The 26,353-nt window shown below is 32.8% G+C and overlaps 2 protein-coding genes across 2 annotated transcripts; one reads left to right on the top strand and one right to left on the bottom strand.

The window, feature by feature from the left end:
• Positions 1 to 1,643: 1,643 nt before the first annotated feature.
• Positions 1,644 to 10,040, bottom strand: LOC134728165 (protein TEX261-like). The gene is made up of 5 exons (XM_063592646.1): positions 9,918 to 10,040; positions 9,203 to 9,282; positions 4,064 to 4,217; positions 2,670 to 2,737; positions 1,644 to 2,097 (listed from the first exon to the last, which is right to left on the bottom strand). Exons 1-5 carry the CDS (start codon positions 9,985 to 9,987, stop codon positions 1,864 to 1,866), a joined length of 606 nt encoding a protein of 201 aa, XP_063448716.1. The 5' UTR covers positions 9,988 to 10,040; the 3' UTR covers positions 1,644 to 1,863.
• A 3,406-nt stretch (positions 10,041 to 13,446) lies between these two features.
• On the top strand, positions 13,447 to 25,234 carry LOC134681604 (GTPase IMAP family member 4-like). Its single transcript, XM_063541251.1, has 6 exons — positions 13,447 to 13,576; positions 16,842 to 17,637; positions 18,467 to 18,672; positions 20,390 to 20,479; positions 22,735 to 22,921; positions 24,149 to 25,234. The coding sequence occupies exons 1-6, from the start codon at positions 13,536 to 13,538 to the stop codon at positions 24,470 to 24,472; spliced, it is 1,644 nt and encodes a 547-aa protein (XP_063397321.1). The 5' UTR covers positions 13,447 to 13,535; the 3' UTR covers positions 24,473 to 25,234.
• Positions 25,235 to 26,353: the final 1,119 nt, after the last annotated feature.

The following is a 26,353-nucleotide window of genomic DNA, read 5'->3' as shown; positions in this document are numbered from 1 at the left end:
TAGAATCCTGCATCTTCTAAAATTGGTCACGCAAAAAATTAATAAGGTGTGGTCTACAATTTGAATAATTCACTCAATATATCAAGAGAATGCGTATACACAGTCATGTCAGTGTTTTGTTAACAAATATAAAACAGATTTAGGGAATAGACCGGTGCATTATGTTTGCGCCCATTACCATTACGTTTGCGTGCAGCTTTTGATTACAATTGCACGCATTTTTTTACAGGTAAACTCAGGTAAAATACAGGTAATTTTACTTATTTATTTATAATTTGTTCAATTATTAACAAGTAAAAGTACTCATTCCGTTAGTCTTAATCCTCTGCTCACCAACGATGGGATCAAATGAAATCAAAGACTGTGTGCATTTTAATCCCCAAATGCGCCCAAACGTAGTGCACCCAAATAGACAACGTTAAATGTTGGCTTTATACATGTATATCTGAAACAAACCTTTGATATAAAACAAACAATATAGATTCACTTCTATAATAATAAACAGACACTATAAACTTTGCATAGCTTTTCTTTACACATAAATGACAACAGAATTCAGTAAAAAAATAAAAACTCTTTACCATGTTTATAGTGCTTCATCTATAGGACTGTTTATTGAAATTTATAAATTTTTATCACAGCCTAAAGTTCAAAATTTTATTTAAATAAAAAGGTTTTTTTTATCGAAAAAAGATGAAGTGGAAATGGGTTTTAAATCATTTCCAACATTACTTGTATGTGTGATGTATAGTTTACCTTTTTAGAAAAAAAAATATTCCTTAAAAAGCACAAATGTTTGGTAGAAAAAAAAATTACTTTATCTTTACAAACTCTCTGACTTCTTTTATTTCAAATTTATAATAATTGGATCTAAAACAAAACGTTTTTATCAAGCCTTTTCTAATATGAAAAACAGGAATCCTCTGAGCTCTCATAAAAACACAAATCTAAGAAGCTTAAAAGTATTCAATACCTTACCATTAAAAGATAACATGCACACAATTTTTCTTCTTTCAGCAACAAGTAAGTAAAATATGTGAATATTAGTATGCTAAATGCAAAATTTAATATCACAGTGATGGAATACAAAATCATAAAAAAATTCTTCTTTCAGCAACACGTAAGCAAAATATGTGAATATTATTATGCTAAATGCAAAATTTAAAATCATAGTGATGGAATACAAAATCATAAATAATAAGTGCTGAATTAATCAACCTGGTTAAGGAACAGACCCTCTGTCCAGACTTTGTCTATACAGATTTGACACTGCTATTTTTATATTTCTGCTTTTCTTATTTTGGATTAGGTTTTCTGTAATAATAAACACCTTCAAAAATTCTGAGACAGAAATGTCATTGGTTGACATGGTTGATGTAATAATTTTATTAAACAGAACATACTGATTTCTTGTAAGTAGAGCATGTAGAGGGTGAACTGTATTTTAATCAGGTTATGAATTTATATAATATTCTTAATTAATTGAACATTTTCTAGTAGCGATATCCTGAGCACATACATCAGTTGTACATCAAAACTTTTTGCAGTTCGACAACAAATTATCTTTCAACACATTTATCTGTGGTGTGTTATTTGCAGAAAAAGATTGATAATTTTTTAATTGTTTTCTCTTTCCTGTTGCAAAATTATTCTGGTACACAATTTATATTTTGCTTAGAGCTAACAAAACAATATCACTATCATTGTCTATCAAAATAATTAATCTCATTTAGAGAATTATACTACAATATTTCTGAACAGATAACATGCAAAATTCACAATCACACATGCATCAAAATTCTTTGCGAAATCAAGCTGACTAATTAAAACAACGTAACCCACATTCATCAATTGTTCTGACATCTAATACTGTTTTCTAACTCTCTGTGGTAATACAGTGTCCTGAGCATGTTTCAAGAATGACAAAAGTCCCAATCCTTTAGTTTTCCTTTTGAAATAGTTGCTGACAACGTCTGTGGCATCTTCAGATTTTGATCGGTTTTCTGTCATGGTTGGTAAAACATTCTCGTTAGCAGATAATGACACAAAAAATGCAAATGGTACTATCCATAGACAAATGGTGAAGAAAGCCATCACCTACAAAGCATATAAATATGCATATATGAAGTTTCAATAAGAAAATTTTAAAATGTTTTAAAAGGCTTGTTATCTATTTGTTTGAGAGATATTTCCAATGACATACATCTACATCAGATTTTTCTCCTATGTTATACTAACATACATAGATATACAACAATTATCTCCCTTTTAAAAAACATCTGCCTAAAAAAATCATAATCAAATTTTGTATGGGGGCAGTGTTCTCCACAGGAATTTCTTTTGGCAGCCAGATGCATTTAAAAATCTCAAAAGTGATGCTAGAATCATAAAAGATGTAGTAAAGGCAAAACAAGGCATGAAGATGAGGTTCATCAAGGACATAAAATTCCAAAAAGTTTTGCAAAATATTGCTATGGTATACTGAGGGATAGGGTGTAACAGAAGTAAAGAGTTAATCATCACCCTCACCATTTGCTCATGTTAGGAGTATAATTATGTAAATTGAAGTTGTGTGTCATGTCAAGGAATAAAAGTTGACACAATGGCAGTACTGTAACTCATATAGATTCATATGTCATGTATGTTAATGACTTAATTTTTATACTTACATCTGAAAATGGATACCATACTGATGCAAAGTAAGAAAATGCAAAGTAGTGGTTCACAATCACCATAACTAAAATGACAATTAAACAAATACATTAATACTTTGATACGCTAGCATGATTTTACAGCTAAAAATGATCATTACTCCACTTAAACTAACTGTAGATAAAGTAACCTTATACTCCAGCTGCAGCTTCATCAATTTTAGGAATCACTGATAGGTGATTGTTTAATGTGAGATAGAAAAAGTTTTATCATGTGACATTTTCTATGCATCCTATCAGTTTTTACACATGCAAATATAGTGTCTTTCTATGTTACAATATTGTTTCAGGTAAGGGTGAAGGTTGGTACATATTAAAATGTGTAAACCCGCTGCATTTGTTTGAACCTCTCCTATGAGTTGTGAGCCAAGGCTCAGTTTTCTTTCAAACACTATTGAGATGAACAAATCTAACAGTATTTTACTAAAGGTCAGCACTGTTTTTCTACCAAGATCGTATATTTTTTGTAATCTATTAAGTATGAATTTCTACCATATCTCATACCAAATTTGTTTTTTGATTTACAAGCACTTAATCAATTACCTAAACATGACATCTTTTCCAATGTTAATTTTTGTGAAGTGTTCTAGAATCTTTTACTAGCATAGTTTCGTTTCAATGTCTCATTTTACATGATGAAGAATGGCATTTTCTATGAAAATACCATGAATACTGCAAACAATCACACACCATTTAAAATTATCACAGTTTTAAAAGACGTTTTCAACAAGTGACAAAATGTTTTCTTTTCATAATTCCTATTAAAATAAATTCAAGATATTTAATCGTTATAATCTTGGCAATGAAAGAGATTCAAACTGTTTTCAAGATATTCCAAATATATTATCAATTGATTTTTGTTTGAGGGGGTCCGAGGTTATGTAGGTTCTTGCTATATTTAATAATTTCAAACATAATTGTGTGCAATTTGTTTGAAAAGTATTTAGAGATGCAGCAAAAGCTAACATTTTATCATCAATTCATTCAGACCAAGCTGCAGAACTGCACATTTAGTTCTTTTTTTTTTGGAAAATTTGCATTCACAGACAATTCAGACTACAAGTCATTTTTTGCAAGTGGGCAATGCAATGAAGTACATGTACCACTACAACAGTTGTCATTCAAAAGGTGTAGATGTTTGGAAAATTGAATTCTAAAAAATTATAAATTTTATGTAATCCATCAGTTCTACCTGAGGTCAACTGTGTGGGTACTAGATAGAAGTAATTTCTCACTATTTTCTTCTCACTATAATTCTGAAGTGTGGTCATGGTGGTGACTCCTATTTGTTGTAACTCAAGACAAAAAGCTGTCTCTTCATAATAAACAATTAAACAGAATATCATACTTACAGACAGATGCTATAAATGACGGGGATGATAATATAAAGTACGGGAAACTCTGTAGCAATGCAAAGTATGCTGCATTTCCTACCAATCCTACTATGATTAACGATGTGTCTAGATCTTCAAACAGGAACAAGCAAATATACACTGCTGTGGTGAACTGAAAGTAGAAATACAACAATAGTCATGATAATTATACTATGATTAATGTTGTGTCCAGATCTTCAAACAGGAACAAGCAAATATACACTGCTGTGGTGAACTGAAAGTAGATATACAACAAAAGTCATGATAATTATACTATGATTAACGATGTGTCTAGATCTTCAAACAAGAACAAACAAATATACACTGCTGTGGTGAACTGAAAGTAGAAATACAACAATAATAATACATTTATTACCAACATATCATTTTGCTTTGATTAAATAACTTTATACTTATAGATCCTTATAGAAAATCAGGTTTCAAACTTTTGTATATAATTGCAGAAAAGAAATGAAATATTTGCCCGTGTTCATGGTGTTGCCAGGCATTTTATTTTTTAAGTCTACGAACATAACAATCTAGGATTAGTCGGCATTATTTTATGTTTTATAATACTTTCAGCAACATCAGTAATACCTCTATAGCTCAATCAACTTTGGTACACAAATACATGACATGGTTCATATGTCAAAAATTAATAATTAATATTTGAAATGGATGGTGACCAGTCCTGTTGATTGAATTTTTTTATACAATGAGTCAGTGCTAAAACATTGTAAACATGGTAAAAGGATTAATTGTCAAAAAATAGAAGAAAACTTATAATAGCTAGTCTATGAATTATCAAACAACAAGGGGGAATGCAGGAATGCAGAATTCAGAATAAAAACAAGAATGTGTACCCAGTACATGGATGGCCCACTCCCACTATCATTTTCTATGTTCAGTGGACCTTGAAATTGGGGTCAGAACTCTAATTTGACATTAAAACTAGAAAGATCATATCATAAGGAACATATGTGTAGGACTCAAATCTATGGTGGGTTCCAAAACTATGGCAGATTCCTAATCTATGGTAAATGTGACGTCACGCCATCCCTAATCTATGGCAAGTTTTGTAGTTTCCTAATCTAGGGCAGATTTTTATTGTTTCCAAATCTATGGCAATTTTTTTGCAAATGGAAAACAAATCAGTACATTTTCGACTAATGACTTGTCTTAAGAAGGAGGAAATAAATGACAACAGAAACATGTCTATAAACATTTGTGAAACAAACATTCCATAATCATGATAATGGTCAACCAAAACAAGTCATAAATTATAAACTCATAAACCTTAATACAGACTTCAAGATGAAATGATGTGCTCTGTAAAAAATAAACATATTTTATCTGTGCATGGTACATTTGTACCTGTTTAACCCATTTATTAAACCAACTAATAAGTCCTTTAACGAACAAGAAGACAGCTTTTTATTTAAAAAACAATAAGTAAACTAGAGGCTCTAAAGAGCCTGTGTCGCTCACCTTGGTCTATGTGAATATTAAACAAAGGAAGCAGATTGAAAATTGACTACAAAGGTCAATAACTCCTACAGGGGTCAATTGACCATTTCGTTCATGTTGACTTATTTGTAGATCTTACTTTGCTGAACATTATTGCTGTTTACAGTTTACCTATATCTATAATAATATTCAATATAAAACAGCAAAATTTCCTTAAAATTACCAATTCAAGGGCCGCAACCCAAAAACAGGTTGTCCAATTCATCTGAAAATTTCAGGGCAGATAGATCTTGACCTGATTAACAATTTTACTTCATGTCAGATTTTCTCTAAATTATTTGGTTTTTGAGTTATAAGCCAAAAACTGCATTTTACCCCTATGTTCTATTTTTAGCCATGGCGGCCATCTTGGTTTGATGGCCAGGTCACCGGACACATTTTTTAAACAAGAAACCCCAAAGATGATTGTGGCCAAGTTTGGATCAATTTGGCACAGCAGTTTCAGAGAAGAAGATTTTAGTAGAAGATATATAAAATTTACGAAAAATGGTTAAAAATTGACTTTAAAGGGCAATAACTCCTAAAGAGGTCAACTGACCATTTTGGTCATGTTGACTTATTTGTAAATCTGACCTTGCTGAACATTATTGCTGTTTACAGTTTACCTATATCTATAATAATATTCAATATAATAACCAAAAACAGCAAAATTTCCTTAAAATTACCAATTCAGGGGCCGCAACCCAAAAACAGGTTGTCCAATTCATCTGAAAATTTCAGGGCAGATAGATCTTCACCTAATTAACAATTTTACCACATGTCAGATTTGCTCTAAATGCTTTGGTTTTTGAGTTATAAGCCAAAAACTGCATTTTACCTCTATGTTCTATTTATAGCCATGGCGGTCATCTTGGTTAGTTGGCGGGGTCACCGGACACAATTTTTAAACTAGATACCCCAATGATGATTGTGGCCAAGTTTCAAATAATTTGGCCCAGCAGTTTCAGAGGAGAAGATTTTTCTAAAAGATTACTAAGATTTACGAAAAATGGTTAAAAATTGACTATAAAGGGCAATAACTCCTAAAGTGGTCAACTGATCATTTTGGTCATGTTGACTTATTTGTAGATCTTACTTTGCTGAACATTATTGCTTTTTACAGTTTATCTCTATCTGAAATAATATTCAAGATAATAACCAAAAACAACAAAATTTCCTTAAAATTACCAATTCAGGGGCAGCAACCTAACAACGGAATGTCAGATTCATCTGAAAATTTCAGGGCAGATAGATCTTAACCTGATTAACAATATTACCCCATGTCAGATTTGCCCTAAATGCTTTGGTTTTTGAGTTATAAGCCAAAAACTGCATTTTACCCCTATGTTCTATTTATAGCCATGGTGGCCATCTTGGTTTGATGGCCAGGTCACCGGACACAATTTTTAAACTAGATACCCCAATGATGATTGTGGCCAAGTTTGGTTAAATTTGGCCCAGTAGTTTCAGAGGAGAAGATTTTTGTAAAAGATATATAAAATTTACGAAAAATGGTTAAAAATTGACTTTAAAGGGCAATAACTCCTAAAGAGGTCAACTGACCATTTTGGTCATGTTGACTTATTTGTAAATCTGACCTTGCTGAACATTATTGCTGTTTACAGTTTACCTATATCTATAATAATATTCAATATAATAACCAAAAACAGCAAAATTTCCTTAAAATTACCAATTCAGGGGCCGCAACCCAAAAACAGGTTGTCCAATTCATCTGTAAATTTCAGGGCAGATAGATCTTCACCTGATTAACAATTTTACCAAATGTCAGATTTGCTCTAAATGCTTTGGTTTTTGAGTTATAAGCCAAAAACTGCATTTTACCCCTATGTTCTATTTATAGCCATGGCGGTCATCTTGGTTAGTTGGCGGGGTCACCGGACACAATTTTTAAACTAGATACCCCAATGATGATTGTGGCCAAGTTTCAAATAATTTGGCCCAGCAGTTTCAGAGGAGAAGATTTTTTCTAAAAGATTACTAAGATTTACGAAAAATGGTTAAAAATTGACTATAAAGGGCAATAACTCCTAAAGTGGTCAACTGATCATTTTGGTCATGTTGACTTATTTGTAGATCTTACTTTGCTGAACATTATTGCTTTTTACAGTTTATCTCTATCTGAAATAATATTCAAGATAATAACCAAAAACAACAAAATTTCCTTAAAATTACCAATTCAGGGGCAGCAACCTAACAACAGAATGTCAGATTCATCTGAAAATTTCAGGGCAGATAGATCTTAACCTGATTAACAATATTACCCCATGTCAGATTTGCCCTAAATGCTTTGGTTTTTGAGTTATAAGCCAAAAACTGCATTTTACCCCTATGTTCTATTTATAGCCATGGCAGCCATCTTGGTTAGTTGGCGGGGTCACCGGACACAATTTTTAAACTAGATACCCCAATGATGATTGTGGCCAAGTTTGGTTAAATTTGGCCCAGTAGTTTCAGAGGAGAAGATTTTTGTAAAAGTTAACGCAGGACGACGACGGACGACAAACGCCAAGTGATGAGAAAAGCTCACTTGGCCCTTAGGGCCAGGTGAGCTAAAAAGTAACAAATATTGAAATAACAATAGACATGATAGACAGTTTGAATTTTCAAATAATATTTATTTCAGCATGTTCAGCAATACTTTTAATTCATCTTTTTTATTTGATGTGGATTAAAATCAAATTTGTATTCGGTAATTTGATTTTTCTCTTAGGCAGCCGTAGACCACATACTGACTTCCAAGAATCCTGTTAAACAATATGTCATACTGAAAATAGCTGTGCCCTTATTTATCGCGGGCATTTACAGGTACAGCACATTTTGTCCCTCTTTGGAATAGTACATGTAGGTCACATCTTCCTTCAAATCACTGGCAAATTTTTGTCAGAAAAATAATTTCATCTTGAATGTTGTTCAAATCTATGGGTTCTTCCATCGTTAGCAGCGTTAGAAGATGTAATGTGGCGTTATTCAATTGTGATGCTATCATCAGATCATGGTTATATGTTACACTCTCCCCCAGATCTGCAATTGATTTGGAAAAAACAAAAATCTGCCATAGATTTGAGTTGTTTGGCCTTTGTAAAGGTCACATTTACCATAGATTAGGAATCTGCCATAGACTTGGAACCCGCCATAGATTTGAGTCCTACATGTATACTAAGTTTCAGGTTGATTGGACTTCAACATCACCAAAAACTACCTCGACCAAAATCTTTAACCTGAAACTGGACAGGCTATGTTCAGTGGACTGTGAAATTGGGTTCAGACTCAGAACTCTCATTTGACATTAAAGTTAGAAAGCAAGGAACATATGCATGTTTACTTAGTTTCAGGTTGATTGGACTTCAACTTCATCAACTTCATCAAAAACTATCTCAACCAAAAACATTTATCTGAAACTGGACAGATGAACAAAAGGACGAACAGACAGATGAACAGACAGATGAACAGACGGACCTACAGACCAGAAAACATAATTTCCCTCTACTGTCGAAGGTGGGGATAGTAGGTGAGGGCATAAAATACTGTCATACAAGGTATAAGAAAAATAGAAGAGTTTGAAAGTTAATAACAAGGTCTATATGAATTTACCATGATGAGATACTTGATAGTTTTTCCAGTAAGAACTGTATATTCTTCAACCAATTCAGCAATATAAAATAGACCAGCAGCTGCAAAAGAGAAGTACAATGTATATATGATATATTATGCGTTTTGTAAGCATGATAAGCATGAAAAGTTAAAATTCATGTTCTGAGTTAGAGTTTGTTATACATTTTACATGCATGTATATATGAATGCTAGTCGTTTCGTTTCCTTGTCCTTGCATACCTGGTCAAATCGTCAAATAAGATAAGGTATGGGGTGATTTGCCAGTGGAGCAATTTGTCATGGATTCATAAAATCTCGGTTGTTGCATAAAGGGAATGCTGATGACTGGTGTTGATCTATGGGTGAATCATTGTAAAATATCTCTCTATTTCCATTTGTGACACAGTTTAAGTGCTCAGACTTCAGATTTGAGTACACACAAACTAGAAATGTTACATGTATCTCAATCATCTTGTGTGAACTGCAAGGCTATTTTATTTATTTTTCTGGGACGCTTTAGGAAGACATCCCCGAAAAAAAAGTTAGCCTTGCCAGACGTCATAATTATTTGGACTAAGTATGCACTATTTATATTACTGTCACTAAAAGAAGATGAAGCACTATGAATGATCATCTGTACTCTTATATTTTAAAATGAGTGCCGGGACACTGGTTTTTATATAAACATTGAACTAATATATTTGAAATAATTTACCAATCGCTAATGTGATTAGACATATTTGGATTAACAATGCCATCCAACTCAAAAGATACATAAACCACATTTTGAAGTTGATTTCCAGTAGAATCGAAATGTGGCTATTCTAGAAACCGGAAGTACATCGTTAATGACCGAAACCGATTCCCAAAAGTTCCGGATAATCATTTTTTTTAAACCTGAAAAAAAATAACCCTTTGTATAACTCATGATTTCTTTAAACCCAATTTTTTTAATATCTAAGATTCATATTGAAAATGTGACATGTTCAACGCTTTTACAAGCGTAATATGTAATAAGAAAGAAAGGATTGCATTGACAATTGTAATTACATTTTCAAAGATCAAATTTCCCTTCAGTAAAGTTTTATATGGAGTAAAGACTCCTTTTTATTTGACTTAATCAGTTTTGATGTTAATCCTGATTACGAGAAGTCTCAGTTAAGTATTGACTACAGCAGTGACGGATCCAGCCATTTTTGAAAATGGGGTTCCATCATAGGATAAATGGGGCCCGTTTTAAGATTGTGTCCCATTCACTTTGAAAAGCATTTTATATAGCGCAACCTTGAATGCTGTACCTCTATGTTTGATTGGCATTTTTACCTATTATGTCTGTTTAACTGTTTTGTTCACAAATCGCTGACAATTGAGAGGTTAAGCTAGCTATAAAACCAGGTTAAATATCCGCCATTTTCTACCGTATTACGAAAATGTCAGTACCAAGTAAGGAGTATGACACTGAGTTGTTGTCCATCATCGTTGGATGTTTTGGAGCTTTTGATTTTGCCAATTCATTACGTACTTTCAGTCTTAATTTTCTGCGGAGTTATTTTTGTTATTTTACTTTTTCGCCGGACTGCATGAACACTTGCTTTTTTGCGGATCTGATGGTATATGCTTACGGGTTCAGCTTTTGCTTTGTAGGCTAGATTGTATGCATTTAGTACAAAGTCCTACAAAGTGGTGGTACGATGGTATTTTGAATAGTTTGGGGGTAATGGGTAATACTGTAATACTGTGATTTGTACCATCTCTAGTTATGGATGTATGAGATCTCAACATCGGTAAAGGAATGTTGCTCTAATTTATATACATATTTAAAAAAAAAAATCATTTGTTGTGTATTTGAATTTAAGCTATCTAATGTATAATGATTTTTCCTGTTGTTTCGTTATGTGTTTTTGTGTGTGTCGTACTACACTGATATGTCACACTTATCTTACTCACATTGAAATTGCAAACAACTATTCTTGGGATTGTAAACTAAATAATGAATTAAAAGAAGTGACCAGAGGAACTTTGTACTTTTTTGTAACAAATGCATGTTTGTAATGTAAAGGAGTAAACTATTTAGCCGCAAAAAGGGGATGTATGATAGTGGGTTTTTTTTGGGTTTTTTTTTTTTGGTTTTCAAATAAAAAAAATTCTTCAAAAATTAAGGTCTGCCGAAAATAGGGATTCATCATTTTGTCATCTGTTTGTCCACAATATTTTTTTCTTCATCAAATTGAGTATCAGAATATTCTTTAAGATAAAACCTACACCCCCTTTTTAAGTTTAAGGATCGTGTCCTTAGAAAAAAAAAAACATGCTGTTGGTATGGTATATGGAAATATAGTTTAGAACATCAGCTTTTTTGTTTCTCAACAATAAAACAATTTCTTCCAAAGTAAGCATTGGACCTTTATATCGTAGAGGGAGGGAACTAGCTTGCGAAAATGCTCATAAACGTTGCCTGATGTAGATGCATGCGAGATCAAACTGACATCTGTAATTTGAAGAAGCCAGTCTTTAAATATAAAACGAATAAGACATGAAGGCTAGGGTGCAATACAATCTACAATTTTCAAAACGTAAATCAATAATATAACATATACATTTTTAGTTATTCTTCTTATAGAAAAATCAACAAATATTTTTAAAAACATTTCTTATTTCATTTTTGTTATCTCCGAAAGTATTTATGATATTGACTTTAAAACTAAATTGTTTGTCAGATGGGTATTTACGAGATTGATAAATATATTGCATATTGTTTTTAAGTAGTACAAAGAACAGGTATGTAAAATAATTCAAACGAGAAAACTTACCGCCTCATTTATATACAAAAAAATATGTAACACATAAACAAACGATAACCACTGAATTAAAGGCTTCTGACTTCAGACAGGCACATACATACATACATTATGAGGCGAATTAAACATGATAGCGAGACCCCAACCCTCCCCTAACCTGGGACAGTGGCATAATAGTACAACATAAGTACGAACTATAAAAATCAGTTGAAAAGGCTTAACTCATCATGTAAGTTTTCTCGTGTGAATTGTTTTACATTGGTGGTTTCCAGGACTTTTATAGAAGTCCATGCGATGTGAGTTTTTTTCTGGTTAATTTTTGTGTAATTTATTCTCTTGTGAAGAGTTGTCTCATATACAATCATACAATATCTTTTTATTCATATTTAAATCTATGTCTCTAAACAGGTTTTCTGTACTGTCTCCTATGCGTATATTTTCACTGACACACTAAAGATGAGTAAATATAAAAAGATGATATGGTATCATTGCTAATGAGACAACTCTCAACAAGAGACCAAAATGACACAGAAGTCTGTTACACATGTCTAGCATTATCACTCGACTCGCAACCAAATCATTAGTTGATGTTTATATACTGTACATTAATCAAAATGTTTACACGTTAACCCCTCTAATAATACGTTTGTAGATACTGATGATTTGTGTACTCTTTAAAACTAAAGAGCTCATTATAGATTCCAGAATTAAAATGTTGCTACTATACTGAGCCAAAAAAGTTAAGCAACAAAAATGCGAAATTTTATTTTATTACAAAATCATAACAACATATAATTTTGATAATACAAAAATGGAATCATGATATGTCAGAAGCAACATGAATCTTTATCACTCACATTCAGAAGGATTTTCTTTGTATGGAGCGCGGGAGGGTCAACATGCGTAAATGAGTATAGTGTTTCTCAAAATCTATTTCTCAGCCATGCCCTAAGTGCATCAATGAAGGATTGGCAGGCACAACAGCAGCTTCCCTTAGTTAATGCACTACTTTTTAGCCGGAAAAAACTTGTCACGTGTTGACGTAAAGCGATGGAAGCAATGATGTGTTTCTGAACGTTAGTGAAAAAGAAATTTTTAATATCGTTTCGAAAAGTACAGGTACAGAAGGTAAAACATCAATTTCACGTGCAAACCTGAAATGGCGCGAAATCAATCAGCAGGAAAAAAGTACGAGTGTTTTAAATTACAGGTAATAAAGGATTGTATCAATGATATTTAAATATTTTTTTCCAGAAAGAACAAAAAAAAAATAATAAAAAAAAGTGTTGCTAAACTTTTTCGGCTCAGTATAGATGGGCGTGACTCATCAGTGAAGTTGAAGTCAACATAGTTAAAAAAAATAATAAAGGTGAGTAAGCCTGTAACACATGTATTGCATTCTCATTCGACTCGCAAATCATTAGTTGATGTTTATATACTGTATATATATCAAAACGTTTACACATTAGCTCTTCTTATAATACATTTGTAGATTTTTCGTGAAGTAATCCAATTTGAACAAAAAGCATATCATCATGGCTTCAAGTAAAGAAATAAGAAGTGCTCAGGAAGCCTAGTAAGTACGAATATTTCTTAAATTTTTCACCTGATCGAATCGCGGGTTCAGAGGAATCGCAATTGGAAAACTTATGAAACATTCATGTTGGTAGAAAGCAATTATTCAAATGTTTATGATATACAAGGCAGATGAAATCAGGGGGATATTCAATAGTCGAAGCCAAAATTCAAATAAAAAGGCAAAACAACAAAACAAAAACAAAAACAAGTCCCCAAAACACAACATAGAAAATAATAGGTTGAATAACTCAAACCGAACACCGGGAGTTTACACAGGGAAAACGAACGGCTCAGCAGTACGTGCTCCACACGATCGCGAGGTGTTTGTCGTATACATGTAAACAATCGGTGATAATTCTCTTTCGGTAGGTTCGGAATCAGGGAAAAGGTGATGTGATTGTGATTTCGACATGTGGAATATATGTAGTCATCTGTGACACAAATCTTCCATAACGTTTAACTAATTCATGTTTGCCTCCATAAATAAAGGCAACAGTAGTATACCACTGTTTCGAAAGTCATAAATCGATTAAGAGAAAACAAATCCGGATTACAAACTGTAACTGAGGGAATCACATCAAATAAAAAAGGAGAACATTGTCACAGCAGAAAAACTAAAATGCAACACACACTGAAACGAACTAGATATTTTTACTAGATAACATTTATGTTCGCTTTGGGGATTCCGTATATCGTCAGATTATCGGAATTCAAATGGGGACTAACTGTGCACCACTTATTGCGGACCTTTTTTTGTAATGTTATGAGTTACAATTTATGAGAAAAATAAGCAAAGACCCATCAAAACAACATCTGATAAACAAATTTAATAATACTTTTAGATATTTGGATGATATTTTGGCTCTCAATAATGACGACTTCAGTATGTATATTAATGAAATTTATCCTGCTGAACTTACTTTAAATAAAGCTAATACTAACATTGACCACTGTCCTTTCCTCGATCTTGATATCTTTATCACTAACGGAAAGCTGAATACTAAAATTTATGATAAAAGGGATGATTTTTCATTTCCTATCGTTAATTATTCGTTTTTAGATGGTGACGTTCCCTTGCACCATCTTACGGTGTTTATATATCTCAACTTGTACGATTCGCTCGTGTATGTAACAATGTTTTAGATTTAAACGAGAGAAATTTGTGTATTACTGAAAAATTATTACACCAGGGTTTTCGATATCACAAACTAGTCAAAACATTTACTAAATTTTATCATCGGTATAAAGACATCATTCGTAAATATAGCTCAACATGCAGACTTCTTATACGTTCAGGTATTTCACATCCAATTTTTTATGGAAATATTCTTTATAAAGCACAAAGGTGTTAGTATTCACCTCAGAAACTTACAAAACCTTTGAATAGACTTATTAAGAAGGGATATAATTACGATACTGTTGTCAAGTCATTAAAGATAGCATTTTTTGGCGTTAATATTGAGTCACTGATAAGGTGGTCCGAGAACACAATTAATTCGTAGTGCATTTCTTTTAGAACATAAATGAAAATAAAAAAAATCCCACCTGCGCTTTCCAAATGAAACTTTTACAGTGTGTTGTACTATTTTTGGGACAAATTATATCAAAATTATAGAAAACTTCATCGCCTCTAACTCAAATTATGGACAATTTTGTGTTTAGGGTGTCATGAAATCTTTTGACAGCTTCCGAAGTGCTAATTTTTAACCTTTTTCAGCTGGACCAAATCACTACTTTCCTGTAAAATTCTGGACCTAAATTTTTTTACAGTGTAATTTCACCCCCCTACTTACAATTTGAGGCATTAAACTCGAAGAAATAAATTTGGAAGGGGTATAAAAATTATTGGCAAGTAACCCACTGTTAACACTAGGGACTATATTCGTGGTCTCGGACCAGGTCTTTGCGTCGGAACTAAACACATTTATTCTAAAAACAGTTGTTGGCATGACACCGGTTATGTTCTTCTCATATATGTTATGATGGTATGATACTAAACCCCTAACGGGAAGGATTGTGCCTGATGTTCATATGATGAAATCATAATCTTTCAGTCAGTTTAATTGAAGTCTGGAGCTGGCATGTCAGTTAACTGCTAGTAGTCTGTTGTTATTTATGTATTATTGTCATTTTGTTTATTTTGTTTGGTTACCCCATCTGACATCCGACTCGGACTTCTGTTGAACTGAATTTTAATGTGCGTATTGTTATGCGTTTACTTTCTACATTGGTTAGAGGTATAGGGGGAGGGTTGAGATCTTACAAACATGTTTAAACCCGCCTCATTTTTGCGCCTGTCCCAAGTCAGGAGCTTCTGGCCTTTGTTAGTCTTGTATTATTTTAATTTTAGTTTTTTGTGTACAATTTGGAAATTAGTATGGCGTTCATTGTCACTGAACTAGTATATATTTGTCTAGGGGCCAGCTGAAGGACGCCTCCGGGTGCGGGAATTTTTCGCTACATTGAAGACCTGTTGGTGACCTTCTGCTTTTGTTTTTTTATTTGGTCGGGTTGTTGTCTCTTTGACACATTCCCCATTTTCATATTTTTATAATCAATTTTATAATATAACAATGGCCATTTTCCTGACTTGGTACAGGACATTTAAAGAAAAAAAGCGGTTGGTTGAACCTGATTTTGTGGCTAGACAAACCTCCCGCTTTTAAAACGTTCGTAAAGAGGAATTCAAGTTCATTACATGGAACCCTTGGATTGCTAGTTTACTCGTCAGTAGCATCTGCAATATTATGGTGACACAAGATTTTGTCATTTATGAATTAATATTATGCAGTAGTTTTTATACCAGTAGTGGTTGTTCTACTAGTATCTAGACATTTAAATCATAAAAGTATACTCATGCTGTCTTTATTCATTTAATTTCTACATATATTTCGAATCATAGCATCAATGAATATATAAAGCAAAATCTAACAGAAAAGATGGGGAAATCCTTCCATGCCTATAAAAAGTTATAAATGCGCAGCAAAAACAGATGGTATTCTTTATCTCAAAATTATATTGAGGCCTTCAACACCAGGCAAAAACTCTCACTTCACTGCAAGATTAAGACAACACTAATTGTAACGGAATTCTTTGCAAGTTTACGAACAAGCGTTTCTAAACATGTAAAAGAAAGAACAAATTCATAGAATATACCAATTAAATCAATTTAAGAAATCATGCATGTACTGTCATAATCTCACTGAGGCGTCCAAAAACAGTACATGAGTATACTTTTTTTTGTTTGTTTATTTCTAATTAAGCATGAAACATATGAGGATCTCAAAGGATGATATCAGGATAGTTTTAATTGGAAAATCTGGTTCCGGAAAAAGTGAGACTGCGAACAATATCTTAAGAGAGAAAAGGTTTAAAACAGATATGATGGCAGAATCAGTCACACAGTTGTGCCAATCACAGACAACAGTTATATCGGGTAAAAAAGTAACAGTGGTGGATACACCGGGTTTATTTGATCCAAATGCGAAAATAAAAGACACACAGACAGAAATTGCAAGATTCATACAGATGACCTTACCAGGACCCCATGTGATAGTACTTGTCACAGCAATAGGTAGGATATCACAGGAAGACAAATCAACATTGAAGAAATTCAAAGATCAATTTGGTAGCGGAATTGAGAATCATATCATATTTCTGTTCACCCACCGTGAAAATTTGAAAAGAACTGAGAAGACATTTTGTGAATTTGTTTCATCTACTACTAAGTCATTTCCCATTCTTTCAAAATATGGGGACCGGTGTGTGGCTTTTGAAAACTCCAGCGATGGTGATGGTGGAGATTCTCAAGTTCAGGAACTCATGCATGTTATAAGTCGTGTTACAAAAGCAAACAGTGGACAGTGTTATACAAATCAGATGTATATTGCTAGGTTAGATGAGATCGAAGATGAGCGACAGAGAAAAGAACGTGAAGAAAATGAGAAACTTGCAAGAGAACGAGCAGAATTGAGGAAAAAAGAAAGGGAAACAGAGGAAAACCGCCGAAAAGCTGTTAAGAAAAAAGAAAAAAGAGAAAAGAGTAAATTCAACAAAAGAGTAAATATAGTTTAATTTATTAAATGGCTAATGTACTCGAGAAAATTACGGAAGATGTTCAGTTTATATCTTGAGATGGACTTTTGCAGCAAATGAAAATCTTTACTGGAATTATCCAGACTCTCTGATATGATCTTATTTAATAGTACTTATCATATTTAACCAGGCCTTGAAGTCATAACTTTGAAGTAAGTTTTATTGTACTTATACTCTAAAATCAACCAATCAAAATGTTGGATTTTATGTTTCGAGCAATATTTTTATGTTTCAAGCACTGAGCATAGTTTTATGACTTCAATCCCAGATGTGCCTTTCGAAAATTGATCTCTATTCATTGATGTTCTAGGATAAATATTTGAAAATTCAAAACCGTATATAAACTCAAAAGATCATACAGATAAAAAAGTAAAGCCTAATCCGAACAAAAAATACAAGCTATGAATTAGAGAGATAATAAACAATTCCTTACTACTAATTTTCCATAAAACATCATTCGTAACATATTCAGAGAGGAACCTGTCTTCACTGGTCGTCATTTGTTGATGTGGCTCACTAGTGTTTCACGTTTCTCCTTTTTTTTAAATAGATAATACCGTTGGTTTTCCTATTTGAATGGTTTTACACAATTTATTTTTGGGCCCTGTAAAGATTGTTCTGTGCGAGATAACTTTGGAGGCTCAGTGTTAAAGACCGTACTTTTTCCTATAATGGTTTACTTTTTCAAATAGTGACTTGGATGGAGTGTTGTCTCATTGGCACTCATACACCATCATCTTATATTTATTGAACAACAGAAGGATAAACATTAATCAATGATGTTGTATTTAAGATGCATGCAATCGAAGAAGAAAAAAGATTGGAAATGCAAAAGAAAGCAAACTTAGATGCTGAAGCTGAATTATACAGAGTAAGACAACAGTTGGAGAGGGATAGACAGAAAATGGATGCTGAAAACCAAAGAAGAATAGAAGAACTGAAACGACAAGATGATGAGAACAGACACAGAAAACAGAAAGAAAACGACAGAAAAGAAAGGTTTTTAAAAACATTTCAAAGAACGAATAATATGTATTGTTCCATTATATATGACAGATACTAGCTTCTGCAAATTAATTATTATCACTGACTTTACTTTTCCGAATGTTAACATGACTAAAACGATATATGTTTAATGTGAAATAGCTGACCCGGCTGATGGAGTTAAATTTGCGTTTTCTATGTGTTTCTTGTTGCTTAATCCATGGATGTCTGTGTAGTGATTTGTAGACACCCACTTAGCTGTTGTGACTTAAAAGGAAAGTCATAATGGAAAAAAAATTAAAATGTGCTTTACAATGGACGTGACTCGTTAGTGAAGTTGAAGTCCACAAAGAAAAAAAATCTTATCAAGAAGTAACAAAGTATTGAAAAGGATTGACAACTCAACAATTTATTAACCATGTCGCTTTTCTAACATCATTGACTTCCACATGGTTCTTCTTTTTAATTGCATTCGATTGACACAGTATTGCGATTTTTTTCAATTTCGAAACTGCTAAATGAACAATAAGTTTAAGCTTGTGTAAGATCAGTCTTTGTTCTATTATAAATAATACGTTTTCTAACGGATTGTTTTCTGTGAAATCCATTTAACGTGGTTCGGTACTTAAACATCCCGTCAATGCGTTTGTATTTTCTTTCACTTTCATTTGTGCTTGTGTATTTTGTATATGCGACCTTTTTCGTGTTTCTTTTGGTTCTTATAACGTGACTCTGTACTTTAAAAGATACTGTCAGTGTGTTATTGTTCTTTAATATGTCATAATGTTGTTGTTCTATAATATGTCATTATGTAATGATTTCTATTATAAATTAGAATTAAAGTGAACCACAAACGTCAAAATTATTTAATCACTTAGTGGAATGCACCATTTGTGGATTCTTATAAATTCTATAGAACTTTTGAATCTTTTAAATCTCGGTCTATGTCTGAAATTAATTCTTACATACGTTTGATTTTTAACCCTGGATCATGCTAACATTGCCCATGTGAAATTTTAAAATTGTTTGTATAAACCATTGAACGACAAAAATATGTGACGTATAAATTTTCTGACGTCAGACACGCAAATCAATGAATGTGCTTTTGATTTTTAAGATGCTTCTGTGTTCTGTTAAATTGTTTCTTTTAAAATTGTAACACAATGATGACTGCTGTATCTATATTTTGACTATTTTATTTATTATGTCTTTTTAGTTCAAGCATCATTGTAAATATAACGGAATTTGATGACACTGTCGTACAAAGTGATAGATTTGAAAATGCCTGCACCAAGTTAAGAATATGACAGTTGTTGTCCATTCGTTTTTGATGTGTTTTGTCATTTGATTTTGCCATAATTAGGGACACTCCGATATGTTTTTCCTCAGAGTTCAGTTTCATCCTAACCCCCCCCCCCCCCCCCAATAGAAATCAAATGGTAGCTCCCTTATTTTACTTTTTATCTGACAATCTCTATGCACCTGGTCCTATATTGGGAGCAGGCGTTAGCTTATGAATTTCAGGATAAAACAACACCTTTAAATGATATAAAAAAAATCTTTTTCTTTTCAGTATTTCTTTCACTCAATTCTTAAATGCCCATTTGAAACTGGAAATAAATCTAGGATGAACATAACATTCCCTGCATACAATGATTTCGTTGTTGGTCCTTTTTTTCAATGTACCAGCTCTTCAGTGTTTGACAATGTAAAATGTTTAATACTTTTACAGCGAAAACATGAACCAAGGTTTAGAAATCACAGAAAACAGACCAGGGCATGAAGTTGGAAAGCGGTTAGAGAAGCGAGAAGAAACAAACAGGTTACATATTTTATCACTTCCTCTTTAAAAACTCAACATGTTCTGTTCTACCTAGTGTATATTATTTTCAGCTCATCAGCTCAGTAGTCAGTGCTTCGGTACTGACATAATTTAACAAACTTTACTAAAATTGTCCGTTTATAAATTTAGAAATTATTATGAAACTAAGGTTCCAACTCCCTCAGGCAAAGTTGGCTTTTGATGAATTTGGCTATTTATTTTAGGTATTTTTTACGATTTTCGGTACTTATTCATCTTCGGATTTCAAATGTTTGGCTTCGAGCGTTCCTGATGAAAATAAATTTCCAGAAAAGCGCTTCGGACGCTAGAAATTATCAAACGTGTTGTTTTCAATCTTTTACAACATATCTCTTACATACATGGATCAAACTAATTTGGGTTGAATGTAATAATCAAACCATTTAACAGTAATTTATCAAAACGGGAGCCGGAAGAAACCAAGGGGATAGTCAGACACAGTAGTTGACGACAAATAAAACACTAGTACTATTGCAAAACACGAAAAACGTCCAAAAAGACAAACATCGGTATAAAAATGCGGAAATGTCGAAAATAGCTTACAACGTTATGGAAAAATCAAAAAAGACACAACGACAAATAGTAGTATACAAAACACATGGAAAACCCAAGACTGGTTAACATGAGGTAGCAATAAACAGTTAGGAAAAAATACTAAAATTTGCCCTTTTGAATTTTACCATCCCCTTTTCATTGCTTTCTTGCAATATCAAGCTTACTGCTTGTGTCATATATGGGCATATGTATGTCATCAGAATCTTCCATTTATTTTATATCCAGTATATAAAATGGTAAAATATAATTTCTTTTTGGTGTATCCATGGCAACAATCTGCATTTATTTGTTATAAAATATTGCAAAAAGGGGGGGAAAGATGTCACATATTTCCCCAAAATTTGGCTAAAAGTAGAATTTCAATCGCTTGAAGTAATACCTTTTCTGAAACTGTGTACATATATCATTCAGCAAATCAAATGAAAATCATATGTCTTTCATCTCATTTTTTTTGTAAAATTGCGTTAAAAACTTCGTGTAGAAAAAGAGTGTTTGTAAACAGGACATTAATTTCTGGACCGATGGCCGGTCTAGCTATGAAAATACGGATTTTCAAACAGAAAACAGCCCATAAAACATGTCAAAAATAATCTTGATGAACTTATAAACCATCTTTGAAGGCTAAATTAGCACTCATCTGTCTAAAAATGAATTTTATTACACAATAACTTTCCTATTTTAAAAATCCACAGGGGCCAAAATGCGAAACTAAACTCCTAACTGTGTATTGCTACCTGAACCCAAACAAAAAAGTGCGGTTGATCCCAAGTCTTCCGGAAAAGTCAGCAGATCCTGATCCACATGTGGTATCCGTCGCGTTGCTCATGTTAGTACAAATCCGATGATCAGTCTCATTTTATGTGTCACATTAGGGTGAAAGGGAACGGGATTGTGCACGTGGTTGCGAAAATATCCCAACTAAACGATGCGAACATGATTGCTTTATTACATGTACAGGTTTGCAATACACCTTATCGCTATTTATTCCATTCCGGATAAGTTCTAAAATTACACAACTTTTTCATCCAGTTGAAGTTATCTGGGACCCTGTTTAAACAATTCACCGTGCATTATACTTTTTAATGAGACCTGTTTAATCTACCGTAAATACTTCAAACAAAATATTTTTGTACTTCAATTTTAATTTCGAAAAAAGTGGATCATACTATATCAAAGTTTCTGGATGATCACTTTCTAAAGTTATTTCTCCCTCAGCTCACTACTGATGACCTCCATTTTTCGGCCGGTGACCCAAACAGGAAGTTGTACAAATTGACTGTTTTCCCGGAATGGACTAAATAGCGATAAGGTGTATTCAAATTTATTTTTTTTTTTTTTTTTTTTTATATATTTGTAATATTATCAGTGTTGATTTGTTTTAATGGGATAGAATAAAAACATGAATAGATGTTAAACGTCCAGTAGAAAATTACTCCCAAATGCGGATAGGTCTTAACAGAAGAAGCAGTTGATTTTCAGGGCTTGGTTTTCAGCCGGTTGTGGTTCGAACCCATGAACTCATAGTCGAGTCGAGCCTGCTTTGCTTCAACGATCACTTTAGCGGTTAACTTCACCATACTCAATTGAAGGTAACAGGGGTACTATACTTATAATATAGTATGTTTTTACTCGTCATTCCCCCATTTGTTTATTTTTGACAGGGAACAAATGAAACTTGCATCGGAAAACTTACATGTCATGGTTGAACAGCTCGAATATGTCGTAGTCTGTGGAATTGAAGTAATGAATTTGACAAACTACACATTTACAGATCCAAAGATTACACTTGAAAAGGGTATGACTTTGATGTCACCAAAAACAATAGAACCTATGTCGTCAGGATGTATGGTAGGTATACATACATTTTCATGTAGTTGTTTTTTTTATAGATATAATCTAGTATAAACTCAAAGGAGAAAGATTAATTATGTGTCCAACATATGATATACCGATTATAAGTAATAGAACGTTTTTATTTTTACACAAAAGAAAATTTGACGAGTTAAAAACTTCCTGATTTGATTAATTCTTATGAAGTACTTTAAACCGAACCCGCTATTCGGGATACAATCCTGGTAAACTTAATCATTCTCGATAAACTTATTCTGAAAGGTAACCTACTCAACACTGTCACTAGTTATTTGAATGTTGTTTCTGTTGGTATAAATATTGATTTTGTCATCAAAGGATTAAAACCCTAAATATCATTGTTATACAAATACATGTATGCACATTCACTGTTCTTTCGATACCTATATTTCCGTATTGTACTAGGTCATGTTTGTTTCTAACCGCTGATGCGGTTTTTACACAAAATTCAATTGAAGTTGGACGTGTACTGATTAGTTAATTAACATGATGTGTTTATCAGTTGTTCTTGACTTTGAACTACCTTTCAGTAACTGCAATTAATCTCATATCTGTACATTTTGTTTTTGTTTTTCTTTGTATCGATCTGATTAGTTTCAGCCCTTTATATTTGTGTTTAATTTCTGTTGGGCTGTTACCCCACTGCCAAGGTAAGGGGCAGCCCGCAAATACTGTATGTGCTTTTTCCAAACCAGGAGCCTTTAAATCAGTAATTGTCGTGTAATGCTGTATATTATATTTGTTTTTCGGTTTTTGTTTTGTACATTAATCAGGTCCTTAGTTTTCTCGAATGAATTGTAATCCGGACCTCGTATAGTTTGCTAATTGGAATAGTTTTTGCTCACTGTTGAAAGCCTTAAGTTGACATATAGTTACGAGTCGTCTATATCATTTGGTCTCTATCATAAATTTATTTCATTGTCATTAAAATCGCATCTTCTTCTTTCTATATTAAATAATCATTTTATACTCTATTTAACGTTATCGATATTGATATTTATACGACATGCATACACAAGGAGAAAAAGCAGAAAAACGTATGACACTCTAAAACTTTCTCAGCGTGGAATGTAGATTTATTTCTATATTAATGTTTAGTTGGATACCGTGGTTACCGATTATTAAAATCATTGTAAAATTCTTATTACTGAATGAATTGAAAATCGAAAAAAAAAAATCACTTTATTATATATTTTTATTTTATAGATTACTCATAAATTTCCATATTCCGCGAATGGAACTGGTGGCGTCGTCTCATGGAAAATTCCCGACCCGGCTGGATATGGGCGTTTAAACATAATGTGGTCAGTTCCATTCATGTTTGATAACCACCTTAGACCTAACAAAGTTGTAGTTAAAGTTGCACATCGGCATCTTTTATTTCAGAACATGTTTTCGTTCAACACAATGTCACAAGGCACATCTGACTGTGGTAATGAAAAATTCCAGATTTCTGCATCCATAGGACTCGGTATAAAAGAAGTTATTAAAGTTACCATTACCCCACTAGCTATTTGTAAACGAAATTGAAGCACCGACCTGCGACATCATGAAGAAAGAAGCTTGAATTTTTTAATATGTTTTTCCTTTAGCTCAACCTTTTGATTGCAATGTAAAGTCGAGTACAATGGTTTTATATTGTTATTACCTTTTATTGATCATTCGTTGTTTTTATGTATTATACGCGTACCTCTCTTCGATGAATGAGTTATACTGATGGATTGTCACTGTTCATTCGCTACTACGTAACATGCAACTATCGTTGCATTTTTTTCAGGATCTCTAAATCATTGTTTTCTTGACCTTAGAATCAGACTTGATGTGAGCATATTATACCACATTTAAATTTTGTTCATTCATCAGTCGGCAACTCACTGTTAACTTAATAATAAAGAATTAAAATTTAATCCTGGTATCTATGATGAGTTTATTTCGTACACAAAACTAAAATATTCCAAAGGGAGAAGGAGGGATATAGACCACTTTGTGTTTTCAATTTGGAAAAAGCATTTCACATTAACCAAATAATATCCTTCAGATGTTCAAAGGTCATTAATCTCAATATTTGTTTACTTTGTTTGAACATAACGGCAAAAACCTGCAAAAATTAACCTCATTTTGTGATATTGTCATTGTTATTTTGATATACATGTAAGTGAAGGTGTAATCTAAAATAATATTTACCAAACATGTCAATGTGTTAAATAATTTTGAGTTAAGGTATTGTCTCATGTTTAATTTGCACCAACACTATGTTGAATCTGATATCTCAAGTAGGTGAACTAGCCTACATTGGTCAACTGTGAACAATCTACACTTCAGTATCTAGATTATGTATCATTTGTTCATTTTTCAACACTGTTAAAACGATATTGATTGAAAAATAAATACTTCATTTGCTTTTATGAAGTCAATCACGTTTTGTATCCGTTGAACTACAGATATACTGAAATGATCAACATAGACTTTATCTGTACCATTTCGAATCTTTGTTTCATAAGCTGCCTTGTCAAGAACAACCCTCTATATAACATGATCAACATAGACTTTATCTGTACCATTTCGAATCTTTGTTTCATAAGCTGCCTTGTCAGGAACAACCCTCTATATAACATGATCAACATAGACTTTATGTGTACCATTTCGAATCTTTGTTTCATAAGCTGCCTTGTCAAGAACAACCCTCTATATAACATGATCAACATAGACTTTATCTGTACCATTATGAATCATTGTTTCATAAGCTGCCTTGTCAAGAACAACCCTCTATATAACATGATCAACATAGACTTTATTCGTATCATAACGAATCTGTGTTTCATAAGCTGCCTTGTCAGGAACAACCCTGTATATAACATGATCAACATAGACTCTATCCGTACCATTACGAATCTTTGTTTCATTTGCTGCCTTGTCAAGAACAACCCTCTATATAACAAGATCAACATAGACTTTATCCGTACCATTACGAATCTTTGTTTCATTAGCTGCCTTGTCAGGAACAACCCTCTATATAACAAGATCAACATAGACTTTATCTGTACCATTACGAATCTTTGTTTCATTTGCTGCCTTGTCAGGAACAACCCTGTATATAACATGATCAACATAGACTTTATCTGTACCATTACGAATCTTTGTTTCATTTGCTGCCTTGTCAGGAACAACCATGTATATAACATGATCAACATAGACTTTATGTGTACCATTACGAATCTTTGTTTCATAAGCTGCCTTGTCAGGAACAACCATGTATATAACATGATCAACATAGACTTTATCTGTACCATTTCGAATCTTTGTTTCATAAGCTGCCTTGTCAAGAACAACCATGTATATAACATGATCAACATAGACTTTATCTGTACCATTTCGAATCTTTGTTTCATTTGCTGCCTTGTCAGGAACAAC

The sequence above is a fragment of the Mytilus trossulus genome, chromosome 8 (genome assembly GCF_036588685.1).
Source record: "Mytilus trossulus isolate FHL-02 chromosome 8, PNRI_Mtr1.1.1.hap1, whole genome shotgun sequence".
Classification (NCBI taxonomy): Eukaryota; Metazoa; Mollusca; class Bivalvia; order Mytilida; family Mytilidae; genus Mytilus; species Mytilus trossulus.
This window is presented reverse-complemented; position numbering and strand designations above follow the sequence as displayed.

Excerpts from the sequence above, each read along its gene's own strand:
- LOC134681604 (XM_063541251.1), top strand. The coding sequence starts at position 13,536 with ATGGCTTCAAGTAAAGAAATAAGAAGTGCTCAGGAAGCCTA. Across the intron at positions 18,673-20,389 it reads GAAAACGACAGAAAAGAAAG|CGAAAACATGAACCAAGGTT; the intron begins GTTTTTAAAAAC and ends ATACTTTTACAG. Across the intron at positions 22,922-24,148 it reads CTATGTCGTCAGGATGTATG|ATTACTCATAAATTTCCATA; the intron begins GTAGGTATACAT and ends TTTATTTTATAG.
- LOC134728165 (XM_063592646.1), bottom strand. The coding sequence starts at position 9,987 with ATGTGGTTTATGTATCTTTTGAGTTGGATGGCATTGTTAATCCAAATA. Across the intron at positions 2,738-4,063 it reads GTCATTTATAGCATCTGTCT|TTATGGTGATTGTGAACCAC; the intron begins GTAAGTATGATA and ends TTGTCATTTTAG. Across the intron at positions 2,098-2,669 it reads TATGGTATCCATTTTCAGAT|GTGATGGCTTTCTTCACCAT; the intron begins GTAAGTATAAAA and ends TATGCTTTGTAG.